The 15,044-nt window shown below is 37.9% G+C and overlaps 1 protein-coding gene across 1 annotated transcript in view; it reads right to left on the bottom strand.

Moving 5' to 3' along the window:
- Positions 1-604: 604 nt before the first annotated feature.
- SELENOF (selenoprotein F) overlaps positions 605-15,044 on the bottom strand; it is a 39,840-nt gene continuing 25,400 nt past the window's right edge. The window contains exons 3-5 of the mRNA XM_036757151.1: positions 12,548-12,611; positions 4,188-4,237; positions 605-1,376 (exon numbers count right to left, since the gene is read on the bottom strand). Of these exons, the coding sequence (XP_036613046.1) occupies positions 1,245-1,376; positions 4,188-4,237; positions 12,548-12,611 (246 nt within the window). The 3' untranslated portion in view covers positions 605-1,244. The remainder of the gene's footprint in view (positions 1,377-4,187; positions 4,238-12,547; positions 12,612-15,044) is intronic.

Raw genomic sequence — 15,044 nt, 5'->3', positions numbered from 1 at the left:
ACCCTCTGACTGCACCCAAGGATACTACTGCCCCCTTGGATCATTCCAGTGCCCCCCCAGGGGCTGGTATCATCCACTTTGGGAATTGCTGTGTCTAGATCAGCTCAAATAGAAATGGGAGGCAGGACATTGATTTAGAAAATCACAAATTAACATTATCTATGTTGTATTGTATTTTTATTTATTTTGGTAAATATTCCGCAATTATATTTTGATCTGTCTGGTTCTTTCATGGTTGCACTTGGGGAGTTTTGCAGGGCAGAGTCTGGCACCTCCAATTTAGACCATGATCTTTTAATGATTTTGTGACAATAGGAGGGAGATTCTGAACCATTACAGGGCTTGTTTTTAATTTTTTAGGTTACAAATTTAAATTATCTAATGTATCTAAAACATATGTTGTAAATACATAAAGCACCATAAACATGTAAAGTATGAATAACAATGGCAACTGTTAGATGTTTCAAAGTAGCACAGTGGTTCTGGGAATTTTGCTAAAAATAAGATGTGAGTACATTTTAAGACTTGCTAAAATATATATGGGGAAAATGTGTCATTCAAGCAGAAAAAAATGCATTAAAATAACTCCCTGAAGAATTTCACATTGAGGCAAGAGGTGGAAAACTTTTTAATTCTAGTTCAGTTTAATAAATGAATCTTTTTTTGACTCATTCACTGCAGCAAAGTCAAACACTGAAAAGACTACACCAAACATCGGATCTACACAAGCCCTCTCAGGGTTTTCTGTGCGATCGTCACTAACGTGTACTTCTCGGAGTGTCTCACAGAATGCTACAAATGCTGAATCTGTGAACAATGATGAAAAGTTTTCTGAACTAGCATTCATTACAAATTCCAATATTTCTATTAAAAAGAAAGCTGGGGTGCCACAAAAACGAAGAGGTCACTGGCAGGCAATGTTTGAGGCCCAGCATACAGACAAGACATTGTCATCATTTCCTTATTCATCTCTCTAGTTTTAAAGCCTCTGGTGTGTAGAACTGGTCCAATTATAACAAATTCTACCATTTGAGTAATTACAAGTTTGTTACAAAGCATCTCATTAGTGGTAACAATTACAGTGAGAAGAGATTAAAACAGACTCTTTGTATACAGTTGGCCAAGGGCTTAAAGCTGTACAGTAAGGAATTAATTGCTTAAAGGTGACCAAAGATTACAATCACTGGTACTACAAAATTCATTTAAGAAGAAAATAAATGATATGACAAAACTGAAAGCGTATTTTATATACGTTCTAATTTTTCACTGAGGAATTCTTCTACACTATCTGTGTTCCATTTGAGGATGCTTAGTTCTTCAGCAATGTTCCCACTGTCATCCAACAGCTTTAGCACAGGGTCTGAACCAAGAACATACTGCACAAAAGAGAATGATTATCAATTTCTGATAGCAAAGGTTCTTGTGCCCTCCCCACCCCATTCCGAATGTACAGTTATATTCAGCCAAAGCTAAATACAATTTTTAAAAAAAGGTGTTAAATACACAAATATACAGACTATCAATATAGATATTCCTCAAAGGAACTCTGATTAACCCAGGATAAAAATGCCCTTACGATCCATTTAGGAATTTGATTTTGCAGTGACTGTTGTGTTGTGCATTGGGTGATTAACTTCTTACAGTTCAAGTTTTATATGGTGATTTTGTGCCACTTTGTATCTGATAGTTTAAAAAATGGTCAGTTTTTAGGACACATTTACTTTGTACCACGACATGAAATAAACTCTTCAATGACGTGTTTGGTGCCTGCTGTGTAAAAAGCCTAGTGCAAGGAACGGAGGAGATGAAAGACTTCAGGATGGGTGGGATCCACGTCCTCAAGAGACTGAGGTGGTGATGGGGCTGCTTTCTTCAACAACCCCTAGCACAGTCTTTCCCACCTTCTTCTAGAATCCTGCAGGGAGGATCCGCCCAGTACTCAGGAGACCTTCCTGGGGTTCTTGTTAGTCTTCTAAGAGAACCAATGTGCTGCTTGGCTGTCCATCTAGCTGTGGTCTCTCCTTACTATTTCACTTACAGGTCTCCTTTATAGCTCATGCCTTCCCTCTCAGGAAGGTAAAGACACAAGTAATACTCTTTTAATTCACTTCCTAAGTGATAACTATATACCTGAGATGACAGATAGACTTATTCAACACATTTTGTAAATGATAATAATTATGGTAATCACTCGGGTAAATATGGAACACAAAATATAAAATACTGACAAGTCTATGGAAATATTTTTTAAAAATGTAAAACTGAATTGCAAGACTTAAGTCCCCTTTTATTTACAGATTAAACATTTTTTCAAATGAGTTTCAGTTACAACTGCTAGGAGAATTAGTCAATTGCCATCTTGTTTGGTCTTGCTGTTTTTGGCAATTTGCTAGCCAAACTCTCTAGGTCATCGTCATGCTTCTGTACTAAGTGTCCCACTGAAACTCAGACAAGGAGTATATAATATATCAAGCAGACTCTGTAAGAATATATAATTGAGACCAAAATGATTATTGTAGTCGATTGTTGTCAGCTGGAATTAAAAATAATCAGCTGATTTCAAAAGAGATAGGCTTTTCTTTCACAAATCCTTACTGAAAATGAAGTCAGCTAAAACATCCTTATCCAAAATAGGACAAATTGTACAAATAAGAAAATGGCAATATATGACTTGTCTAAATTCCAATAGGAAATTGATTGACAGGGTGATGACAGTAATGTAGAGAATGTGACTAAGAGACTGCCAAGAACAGCAATACTCAACAAGCTGCCAAACGAATTATCTCCCCAACAAGGGACCTGAGATCCTTGTACACTGTTTTAAAAAAAAATTTACACCGCTTTTTTGAATTTCTGTTACTTTGAGTCATAGCTTAGAAGCAGACAAAGTGCTCCCTGGGTCCACACTGGCCTCAGCTGTCAGCCTGAATTTCAGATGGACCCTATGACATTACTAACAATCTTCCTGCTCTTGAGGAAGTATGACCACTTTACCACAACCTACCAAGAATTCAGGTGGGTTTCCTGGAAATAGAAATCCCCTGGTTGGATCAGTTGTTCCCAGAGAATTTGGACAATGTTACAATCTCAGTGGGAAAATGAACCAACATGACTCACTTAAGTAGGAGATCAAATCTAAAGCCATTTTAAAGCCAATGGCTTTAACACCATGCAGAAGCAGGGAAACCTCTTCTGTAGTTGTGTTAACATTTCCTATGGAATTTTCCTAGCAGGGTCACTTCTGAAGAGAGCTTTTCAAATGTGTGCTGGAGTCAGGTACATAAATCCCTTTTACAAGGCAGCTTTGTCTGTCTTGGGAACTAAATGGAACTACACTAAGGTGTTGTCATATATGGTTAGGCCAATTCTACAATTTTGCCAATGAGGAAACTGATACTGAGAGAAATGACTGATTCAAGTAGGGATTGTTTTACTCCCAATATGAATGCAAATTTGGGATTTTCAGCACAAAAACATGCATAAGAAATGTGTGCTTATGATGTTTGCGAAGCCAATTTTAGAGATTTAAAAGTAGCCGTTTTGCATTGTGAGGGGCGTTCCATTTTGAGACTGTTGATGGTCAGACAGGTCTCATTCCATGGAGTCTATGCATATGAACTTCTATGACATTATTCTGCAGAGCCCACATGGAGAAGAGGGCCTGGATCTGTTATTTCATAGGCACTGAAAACCCTCACAGGAGAAATTCTAATATAGGTTGGACTTTTTCTACAACTTAATGTTAGCAGACTTTCCTAAAGCACTGAGAGGTTAAGCGTTTTGCCTATGGTCACATGGCCAGCATTGGTAAGATGCAGGACCTGAATTCAGGCCTTCTTGTCTTTGAGGCTGGCTCTGTATCCACATGCTGCCTTTCAACATGTCAATCCGAATCGTTTTTTTAAGGGGTTACTCTGTGCTACCCATGAACCTAATAAATTACTGATACCTTGTCTAGGATGTGGGTTTTAGTTGTAGTGAATTCATCTTCTTCTAGTTTTAACTGATCAATTACTCCTGTCAACATTAATTAGTTACAATTACTCACGCCCTCAGGAAACCGGATCTAATTTTAAGGGAAATGAATAAACATAATTTATTGTTTCAACAAGTAAAACTTTATATTCTAAATGATCTATTTTTTGCCCTTTCTCTCTCCTCAGTCAAAATGCATAAAAATTTCTTACCTTGATTTGTAGTCCCCTGAACAGTTTGGGTTTGTCACTCTTGACAAAAGCTAAAATTAAAAAAAGAATGCTTTTAGAACACAAAGGATACATTCAGATAAACAACAGGAGATTAATATCATTCATAAATATTTCATTAGACTATACAGACTTTTAGATCATACATAGTATTGTCTTTATTTAGTAGCGTCAGGTTTGCTAGATTTAATAAGCCAATCAAAGAACAGTAAAAACACATTGCGATTCTATGAGCTTACATAAAATTCTTGATTATAATCTATATCATTCTCTACTTAGCTTAAATGACCATATATTCCTTTTACAAACTTCTTCTGTGGCTCAGAATTAGGCAGACAACCTAACGCGGCATTTAATGAATCACCAGGAACACTTTTTATTATGACTTTGTTACATGATTTTTTTTGATCCTCATAATCCTTTGACCTAATTTGTAGAAATACTATGTCACTTGTGTTACTGACATGGGATAAAGAGAAGCCTTGAGAGGTAACAGAATCCTGGAAGCTTGGAAGCGATCTGATCCAACCCAGGCCATCCACAAATAAGAATCCTGTCTACAAAATGCCCAGCAAGGACCTAGCTTGGCTTGAAGGCCTCCAGTGAGGGGAAATAAGATAGCCCTTGGGTCGGCTCTAATTGTTGGGAAGTCATACATCACATTTAGAGCTGGAGGAGACCTCAAAAATCATCCAACTCCCTCACTTCACAGACAAGGAAACTGAGGCCTAGGGAGAAAAGCATCAGAGGAAGGATCTGAGCCTGGGGCTTCTGACTGAAGGGCCAGAACTCTTTCCACTGCACTATACTGCCTCCTCTTCCAACAGCTTTAAGGGGGCCCTTTGGCAACTTTGAGCCAGTGACCTTGTTTTGTCTTCTGGGACCAAACAGAACGGCTCTAATGTCTCTTTCATGTGATGACACCCTGGCTAAGACTGAATATAGTTACACTTCTCCCTCGCCTTCTCTTCTCCTGATGCTCAGACGGCGTAATCTCCAGGCCCCCACCACCTCAGCTGCCCTCTTCTGGAGCTCCTCATCTTATCAATGTCTGGTAAAAAGGGCTGTAATGATCCAGATGGGGTCCGAGCAGGGCTGAATACAGCAGAGTGAGCACAACTCCACTCCTGGACAGGAGGCCTCTCTGAACGCAGCTTAAGATGGCTGCTGACTGAAACTGAGCTTCTGTTCTACCAATACACGTCCGGATCTTTCTCAGCTAAGCTGCTTTCTAGCTACACTTCTCGTGTCTGGTCCTTGTGAACTCCAATATAAGACTCTGCATCTATTCCTATCAATTTCACCTTCTATTTGGCCCCATGTTCTGGCCTGTCAAGATCTTTTAAAATCCTGATTCTGCCATCTAGTGAGTTAGTTATCTCTCCTAGCTTTGTATCATCTACAGATTTGATAAGGCATGTCCTTGATGTCCATCCACATCAGTGATAAAAATTCTAAAACGAAATAGGGTCAAATAGGCTTTTTTCCAACGTAACCTCAAACCACTGATAATTACTCTTTGAATTCTGCCTTTCAAATATGTTCGGAACCCATCTAAGTGGGCTCCTGTATTTCCCATGGCTCCATTTTCCCAAAGAGTAACTTACCCAAGGTCATATACTTAATGAGTGACAGAGACAGCTTTTGAGCCTAGGTCTCCTTACTCCAGGTCAGTGTGCATCCCACCAAACTCAAACTGCTGTAAATCTATGTCTCCAGAGCAATGTTTCTTTGGACACCTATTGCCTTGTCTCGTCCTCTATGCCTTTGATTACACGTCCTCAGGATCGGAGTAACAACGTGCTTTGTAGAAGTCATCTAGTTCTAGATTCCATACCAAATAGATATTCTTTCTCCAACATGTCCAGCAGCTAAAAACTGGTGATCTGACAAGACATGCCATTCCATTTGTGTAAAGCCCTATGGTTAAAAGATTTCTCCTTACACCGGCCAAAAGTGACTTTCCTGTACTTCAACCCATTGTTTCTAGTTTTGTCCTGTAGACTTAACAGAGGACGTCCCTTCATAGTTAATATCTAGCCTTCTCCAGGCTAACCATCTGCACAGATCCTTCAAATGTTTCTCATATGATCTTGTTTGGGGATCCCTTGACCCCATAATTCTCTCATCTGTTTTCTTGGACATGGTCTAATTTGTCAATGGTCCTATTGTGGTGCCCAGAACTGAATACAGTGCTCCTGATGTGGCCTGGTCATTGCAGGAGACAACGGGACTATTAATGCCCACGATCAGGGAGTCCTGTGCCATTAACAATAAAGCCTAAAATGGAATTGGCTCTGTATTTTTTGGCAGCCACAGCACTGTTGACTCACACTGAACTCGAAAGCCATGAAAATCTCTACATCTTTTTCATATTAACTGCTGTTAAGACAGGTCTCCCTCATCTTGTGTAGTCATGGTTTGCGGACCTATGTGCAATCTGTTTATCACTACTGAATTTCATGTTATTTTTCACTCATTTTTCCAACTCCCAAGTTTATTTTTGAATCATAATTTTGTTATCCAATGATCATTAGATAAATTTCCCAGCTTTAGGTCATTTGGAAATTCTAGACATAGTGGATAGAGCACTGGTCTTGAAGTTGGGAAGATCTGAGTTAAAATCTGGCCACTTTGTAGTCACTTAACTGGGCAAGTCACTTAACTTTTCTGCCTCAGTTTCTCCAACTGCAAAATGGGGATTAATGGCACCTATGTTCCAAGGTTATTACAAGGACAAAATGAGATATTCATACAGTACTTTGCCAACCTTAAAAATGCATATATTATGCCTATTATTATTAACATCTTTATATCTGCATCCAAATAACTGATAAATTCACTGAAGTAAATTATTATTCAGCTGATCTCTATCTCATAGGTCCTTGAAATAAAACCTTCCTTTAAATTTAAGGTACTTTAGAATTTAGACTTTTTCTTATTGTCAAAAGCAGGACTATGCCTTTTTTATTCAAATTATAGCAGCTTTACTTTAGTTCTGGTTTGGCACAATCTGGATCCAATGCCATGGAAGTGAATGAAGCAAGGCCCACTAGGTGTTGGGAGTCAGCGAGCAACATTCACTGGGCTATGGTTTTAGAACTGGCTCTGTCACTCAATTTTAACCTTGGCTCTCTTCTGAGTAGGAATATTATGTCAGAGAATACCATCATGGCTAGAAAACCATGTCTTCCCAAAGATTCACAGAAATAAAGTGTTATGTTGTCTGTGAGACATCAGCTGCAATAAACAAATTTATTGGTCTCTAAATACATTTCTTGCCTCACTTACTAACATTAATTATCTTCATTCCTGAATATAGCATTTATTGCATTTAAATTCTCAATATAAATACACAGGAATTAAGAGAAAAAATTCCCATAAATATTCCACAACAAAGTAATAAGCAAAATCTTACAAAGAACGCATTAAAAACCAAAAACTTTATAATCAATAGAGTAGTGACATTAGCATGCTTTGTATGGAGTGATGTTTGATCTAATGTTCACACATTCTCACAGTGCAATCAAATTCCTTGTGCTCTGTCTCTGTAGGTTCTAATCTCCAAATCTGTAAAATAGCAAAAGAAAAAGTCCAGAAGAAAGGACTTTCGAATCTATTTTAAAGGTAGCATTTAGGAAGAACAATTTAGATATAACAGCTCTTGTGCTAGCAAATGGAGCCCCTGAAGGTGTAACCAAGTTAGCACCTTCCGTGCTGTTTTTAAAGCAGCCTGATCAATGACATCAGTGCAAGAGTCTCTCGGAGAAAGGATTAGTCTGATTGTCTCTTTCTGGAAGATGTTCTTCTACCAATTACTCCAGCTGCTTGACAGTTATTCAGGCAGCACTGTTAGTAATATTCTGATGTACTCAAATACAGAAATGATGAAAGACAAGATAAAATACTCAGGGTTTTTTGTATTTCTGTGATTCTTACCACAATCTAATTTATGGGGCTCTCAACGGATTCCATAATCCTGATCTCACTGCTTTGTCCAGTGTGCTTTTTTTTAGTGAAACCTTAACTTTTAGAGGCCCTTGGGCTTGCTAGTGGCAAAACAGAAGTAAAAATCTAAGTCAAAAGGTTGAAGACATTTAAACATTGTACTGTTGCCAAATGGCAACCAATAAAAAAAGTTTTGTTTGTTTTAAATGAAACCACATCGGGGCAGTACTTCAATAATATTTTAAAAAATACAAAATATGGTTGTAATTTAAGAGTCAATTAGATTTCTAAAATCTAAAGGCAGATAATACATGTGTTGAAGTTTTATCAGCAAAATAAGCTAGGAAAAGGTGTGCTTGGAAGTTCTACTGGATTTGACATGGTCTAGATGACTGGAATATAAACATGGGAACAAAAATGTGTTATGTTGGAAAGAGTGAAAAAATGCTTTGTATCAACAAGAAGGACATAGTAATAATAATAATAATAATAATAATGATAATAATAATAATAGAAACATCCATAAAACGCTCCGTTGGTAAGTCAGAAAACCTGGGTTCTAATTCTTATTCAGCCACTAAATTAGTCCTCTAATCTTTTCAGGCCTTAGTTTCCCACATCTGTAAAATAAAGGGGTTGGCTTAAACGGTCTCTAAAGTTCTTCCCAGTTGTAAAATTCTGTGATTATAACAAACATTCTTTGGAGGCATAAACCAAATGAAACAGTAGGTAACAGAGGAGATGTTCATTTTCCCTTCACAATGTTTTCCTTTGCTGCCACTGCCACAGGACAGTATAAATGATCTTATATTTCACCCCTTCCCCACAACCAATCTCTTCAAGATAAAACCACAAACCCTTCTATTTCAGGCAGTGCTATTTTGAGAATTGGTTAATGAAAATGTTTTGAGTGGCACTATCACTGATGTGGCTGAATGTAGTTAAAAACCAGTTGAGATTTTAATTTTTTATCCCCTTCTGGGGCAGCTGGGACATTCATTTACAATTAATTTTGGATAGCATAGCTAGCCGAAGTTCCACAAACTTAAAGACAGGGGGTGGAGTGCTGTGGGCGATGAACAATAAGAATGCTGGGAAAGAGAGATAGGGTTGGGTTGGGAAGGGTTCTAGAACAATGATCCACCAGTCACTCTAATTAGAGAAGGGTATATTATTTCTAATCAAGAAAGATATCTAATATTTAAGAATAGGAAGCACTGCTGACAGACAACAAAATGAGTCCAGTATCTGCATGGGAGATGGAGACTTTCCGAGTACCTTCAGCTTTCAGCTGTTTTTAAGAGGTTAACCTAATTATTGCTAAAATCAACCCACATTAAAATACATCTTGCCTTATAGAAACAAAAAACATAATTTTACTCTGGCATGCATCAGTAAGGTGACAATTCTAACTGAGGAATCTGAAGAACATTTACATATTTTGAAAAATTTTGAAATATACCAAGCCTATTTTAAGACTATAATAATTTCCACTTATTGGAAAGCTCGTACTTCGTTAAAAGTTAAGTTACAGAGCAAAAAACTTGGAATTAACATAAAAATACAAGTCTTCAAACTGTACAGATTACACAATTATTTTGAAAGTGAAGGAGCTGTTTTTTTTTTTGGCATGGGGGAAGGCAGGGCAATTGGGGTTAAGTGACTTGCCCAAGGTCACACAGCTAGTAAGTGTGTCAAGTGTCTGAGGCCGAATGAACTCAGGTCCTCCTGACTCCAGGGCTGGTGCTCTACTCACTGTGCCACTTAGCTGCCCCATAGCTGTGATTTTCTAAGTGTATGGAACTCCTACCACCTTGGATTTACAGACTGTGCCCTTCTATGACTTATGGGTAAACTGAAGGCACTGAAGAGTTAACTGAGAGGCCCTGGGCAGTAAGTACCAGAAGGATAATCTGAACCCAAATGTTCCTGACTCTGAACCACTACTGCTTCTCAGTAACCTAAGGGCATACGTGAAACATTATCAAATACAAATATTCATAATCCATACTTAAAAAAGACTTTAAAGACTGAATATACCAGCATCAGTTGGATAAGCTAATTATTAAAGGCATAAAATTAGAGATTTTAAATAGTGTGGCTAATTACTTTGAATCAAAAGTATTTCCAAATGTAGTGAAAATAGAAAATCCTGTAGTAAAAAAAAAAGATTAATATAGCAAATTATTAGACGGAAATCAATACAATTAGAAAGCAAAGGTCTTCAAGTGGGCAACAGGTTGGAGCAATAAGAATGATGATCAAGACCGTCATACTGAAGGCTGAGATAAACAATCTCAATCTCTCTTCATTCAGTTGATTATATTTTTGCTTTATTTAGCATATATTTAGCATATAACTTGTTCGCATATGAAATGCCCCCAAATCGCTTTGTTACAGGTTCTTGGCCCAACAACGGGACCAATGTGGCTTAATGACAGGTCTGGATACCGTAGGATTATTTTATGGACTCTTTCCCCACTGTAACCCCACTACATTTTGCCTAACAGTTCTAAGTTGTCTCTGATACAGTTAGACTACAGTTCTCCCTCTATCCTCCATAAGTATTCTAGATTCAGAATGAGTCAACTTTATCAAGGCCCTATGCTTCACTCACTGTGACAACGCATCGGGGATAAAAAGTCAAAATGGAAAAAAAAAGTCCCTAACCTCAAGGAGTTTTGTTTAATCAGTCACTTCAGTCTCTCTAAACCCCATTCTTTTATTGTCTTTATTTTTTCTTCCCTTCAACAAATAACCTTTATTTTTAACAAGTTTCAGCTAAAGAATTTTCAGTGTGTTCTGCTAAGTGTGGGTGTTTTACACCAGGTGAAGGGAGCTCACTGATGTGGCTCCTCTCTGGAAGGCCTTTCTGACAGTGCTGACCTAACCAAACTGCCATGGAATGTGTATGTTGTAGTGTGGTGACAGACCTGAGGCTGCATAACACACATCTAATGCGTTAACCAGCTGCATGGCTGAATCTATTCCTATTACTTTGCTGAATTTGGGGTACAAAAATGAGCTAATGAATGTTTTATTCAACAGCATTCTAGGTCAGCAACAAAATGTATATGCTAAATGGGTAATTATATAACACAGTGAACCCAGAAATTAATCCTGTCATTGTGTAAAAAGGAAAAAGTACACTTTGGGTATTAGGCAGGAATGAAACTAGCAAGAAAATATAAAATTAGCACACAAACATTCAGGAAAATCTAAAAATACTGGCATTTTGCAAATAGTGCTAGAATTTCAGGTAAGTTCAGCTCTGTAAACTATATTTCAAGTAACCAGAAGGACGGCAGCAGAAAACCTTGAGTCCTTTTTGTAGTTCAAACACACCCTTAAAATCTTAAAATTTTCACATAAGCTGCTTTCTTCCAAATGAATATCCTTTGGAGTTCATTATTTGTGATTCTCTCTTTGACAAGAGTCAAAACCCTTTTCTGTAACCAAATCCTATGGGAATTCACTTCAACAAACAGGAATAAAATTCCAGGTACACAGAAAGCACTCTGCTGGCCCTGGGAATAAAGACAAACAAAATGGTGCCTGTCTTTGAGGAGCTTGCCTTATCCTGGGACAGGGCACAAATAAATATGACAAGGTAACTAGAGAAGAAAGAGTCTAAACACCTGGGGCTGGGTGTGAGTAGGGAGGGGAAGGCTTCACAACAGTGGCACCCAAGTCCACATTAAAGGCAACAAGAAGTCTGAGATGTGGAGATGGGATGTTGTTAAGTTTGGAGAATTGTCCAGGACCTTGAGGCTGTCAAGGGGAAGGGTGCGAAATGAGGGAGGTGGGACCTCAGATTGTGGAGGGTCTTTAAAGGCTATGAAGGCAAAGGAGATTGTGTTTGATCATAGGCAATCTGGAGCCACTGAAAGACTGTGAGCAGATGTATGTCTTAGGTACATTATAGTGGTTGGAGAGAAAAGAGACTTCTATAAAATTCCCATTTTACCCCTGAGGTATGCATGTGCTATTTAAATGAATCTGAACATAAGTCCTTTTATAAAGCAAAGAATGTATTGTTTGGCTTCCACATCACCAGCAATATAAATGAACAGGTTTGAAAAACATTTCATGAAATATGCAGAACTTATCTTAAAAAATGCTTGCTTATTTTAAGTGATTTACTTTAGTCAAGAGGCACCAAGCCTTAGTGAATAAAGAACAGGCCTCACAGTCAGGAGGTCCTGGTTTCAGTCTGCTCTGACACAACCTCTCCATCCAACCCTGTCACTTAGACACTCAGTGCCTTCAGCATCTCTCTAAGACTATAAGAGGCACAACCACTGTAGGTCTCCATTGGTTGATAGTTTTCAACCTGGGAGCTCCTTATAAATTCACAGATTTGGATTTAGTCCACATGTTATGATTTTACTTACCCTGGACTTGGGGGAACCGCCCCAATTTTCATCCACATACTTCAAGAATAGCTCCTGCATATAGCTACAAGAGGAAAAGCAGAGGTATTTTATTGATAGAAAACATCATATGCATCTAAAATTAAGTGCAAGAATCTGGAGTCAGTATTATATATACTTGGGAAGGATCAGCAGAAATACAGAATAGTGATGGCTGACGTGTATATCAGAGAGTTGCTGATTTCGGTGTATACTTCAAACCCTGGAGAGGCAATATGGCATAGACCAGAAAATGTTGGACTTGGAGCCAGAAAAACCTGGATTCAAATTTTCCACTCTGACATGAGCTGAGAGACTTGGATAGACTCTGAGGTTCCTTCTAGATCTAACTCCATATACCTATGATTATTCTGTGGTTATTTAACTTAGAAATAACAAATTATTTAAAATTAAATCCTGATTGCAAATCCTATATTTAAAAAATTGGAAAAATTTCAAACTACTGGAATTATTTTATAAATTAATATAAAAACTATTAATACAGGTATATTAATACTTGGCATAAGGAGTTCAGATTCGTAAATTATTTTTACTGTTACAAAATTTTGCTGAAAAGGATACTCTGAGAATTTATATTTTTATTCTGTAGGATCTCAAAAATGCCAATAGTTGATCATAGATTCTTACAATGAATTGAAAATAAACAAACAAGTTAGTATTAAGCATATATATAAAAAAAACCCTCTCCACCACACCATCTCCCTAGCTCTTGAACTTGTTTTCTGCAGTTTTTCAAAGTAAAATGAAATGAACCAAACAATATTAAGAGCTCAGTTCATGTGCAATCAGGCTATCTGCTTGCAGAGTGAAGGACTGCAGTCAGGGGCCAGAGAAGGCACAGGACTGTATTCAGGATTTATTAGAGCTAGATTAATAAAGATTAAAAAAATCTTTGTTACAGATATTACATTCGTTGTCCTGGAGTTTTGGTAGTTCTAATGATCCCAGAGGGCTTTCTTTTTCTCAGTTTCCCTTGGATGATCTGAAGGGCAGCAGAGTGTAATGGAGGGTGACACCTCTGATAATCGCTGTGTGAACTCATCCCTTAAGTCACTTCCCTTTTTAGTGTCCCAGCTGCTATTACAAGTTGCAGAATCGTTGCAGATCTGCATTGGTAAAGGAGATTTCCCTGTATTAATTGATTCCCAGGTCCTGAAGCACTTCACCCCCCAAATTCAAACATAGGTCTGTGACCCCATACCATTATTCCCACTGTACTGGGCTCCTCCTTCCTTATGTGCGCACTGTTTTATCCCATCAGCAGAACATAAACTCCATAAGGGCAAGGACTATTTTTGTCTTTGTATCATGGGTGTCTTGCAATGTTTACTGAATGAATCAAAGTAGCAAGAATCTTTTATGGGTATAGCTAAACATTAAAAAAAAAAGATAAACATGGTCAACTAAAAGAAAATAGTCTTTACTTCCAAAATTGTGGTCTGACAAACATTTCTGGGTGGCTTTTCTTCCAGAGCTTCTTTTATGGCTATCCTTAGTGGGTTCTTAGATTCTTAGTCTGTTAAATGAGGGGGGAGAGGCAAGATGAGATGATGGCTTAGGTTGGTCCAGCTCCAAAATCAGAGGACTCTTACCACTACACTCCATACAGTACCCTTCAATTTTAAAAAGAAATTTAGAACAGTGGCATTTGTTACTGAAGAAGCCGTGGAAAATGTAAGGAACTAAAAAGAATCTCCAGGGCAGAATAAAATTAACTTCAAAAACTGTCCAAAATTGCACAGGACAGGAATATTTGTTGTCTCCTGGAAAAGTTCTACTGTAGAGTATTAGGTTTTATGGGAAAAAATTGTCAATATCAGGGAGTATAAGCTGGTAAATTATAGATCTTTGAAATATTTTCCAAACAAAACTAGTGCAGAGGAAAGCCAGGCCTGTGCTAAGGGTGGCTGATTATCTGGATATTTCTTAGAGGTCACCTAAGCAAAGCAGAGCATTTGATAAATCCTTGAATTGACAAGTTCTTTATTATTCAAAATACAAATGAAGCAGTGCAAGGGGAATGAGATCCTGGACCTGACTTGGACCAATAATGAAATGGATGGCTAATAAAAAGGGAAAACTGGGAGGAAATGACTATTCCATTGAAAAATCTATAACATTACAAGAAGGGGATTCCTGGACACAATCTGGTACGCATGTGCCCACTCACCTTGGGGAAGATTCCAAAAAGTTTGGAGAAAATATAAGTAGGGCTTGGTCTATACCATACCTAGTATATTGCATTCAATTCTGGGCCCTACATTTTAGGACTGACAAAGCCATGTTATACCACATTCAGAGGAAGGAAAAACCAGAAGGTTAGGGGACAGGAAAGTGTACCATATGTTGATTTGTTCAGAGAATTAGAGCTGTTTATCCAAGAGAAGAGTACCTGTTAGGGGTTGGGGAACTTACATCAGAATGGTCTTCAAGTTATTCTACTTGTCTACAACTAGAA

Source organism: Trichosurus vulpecula, chromosome 4, assembly GCF_011100635.1.
Source record: "Trichosurus vulpecula isolate mTriVul1 chromosome 4, mTriVul1.pri, whole genome shotgun sequence".
NCBI lineage: Eukaryota > Metazoa > Chordata > Mammalia > Diprotodontia > Phalangeridae > Trichosurus > Trichosurus vulpecula.
This window is presented reverse-complemented; position numbering and strand designations above follow the sequence as displayed.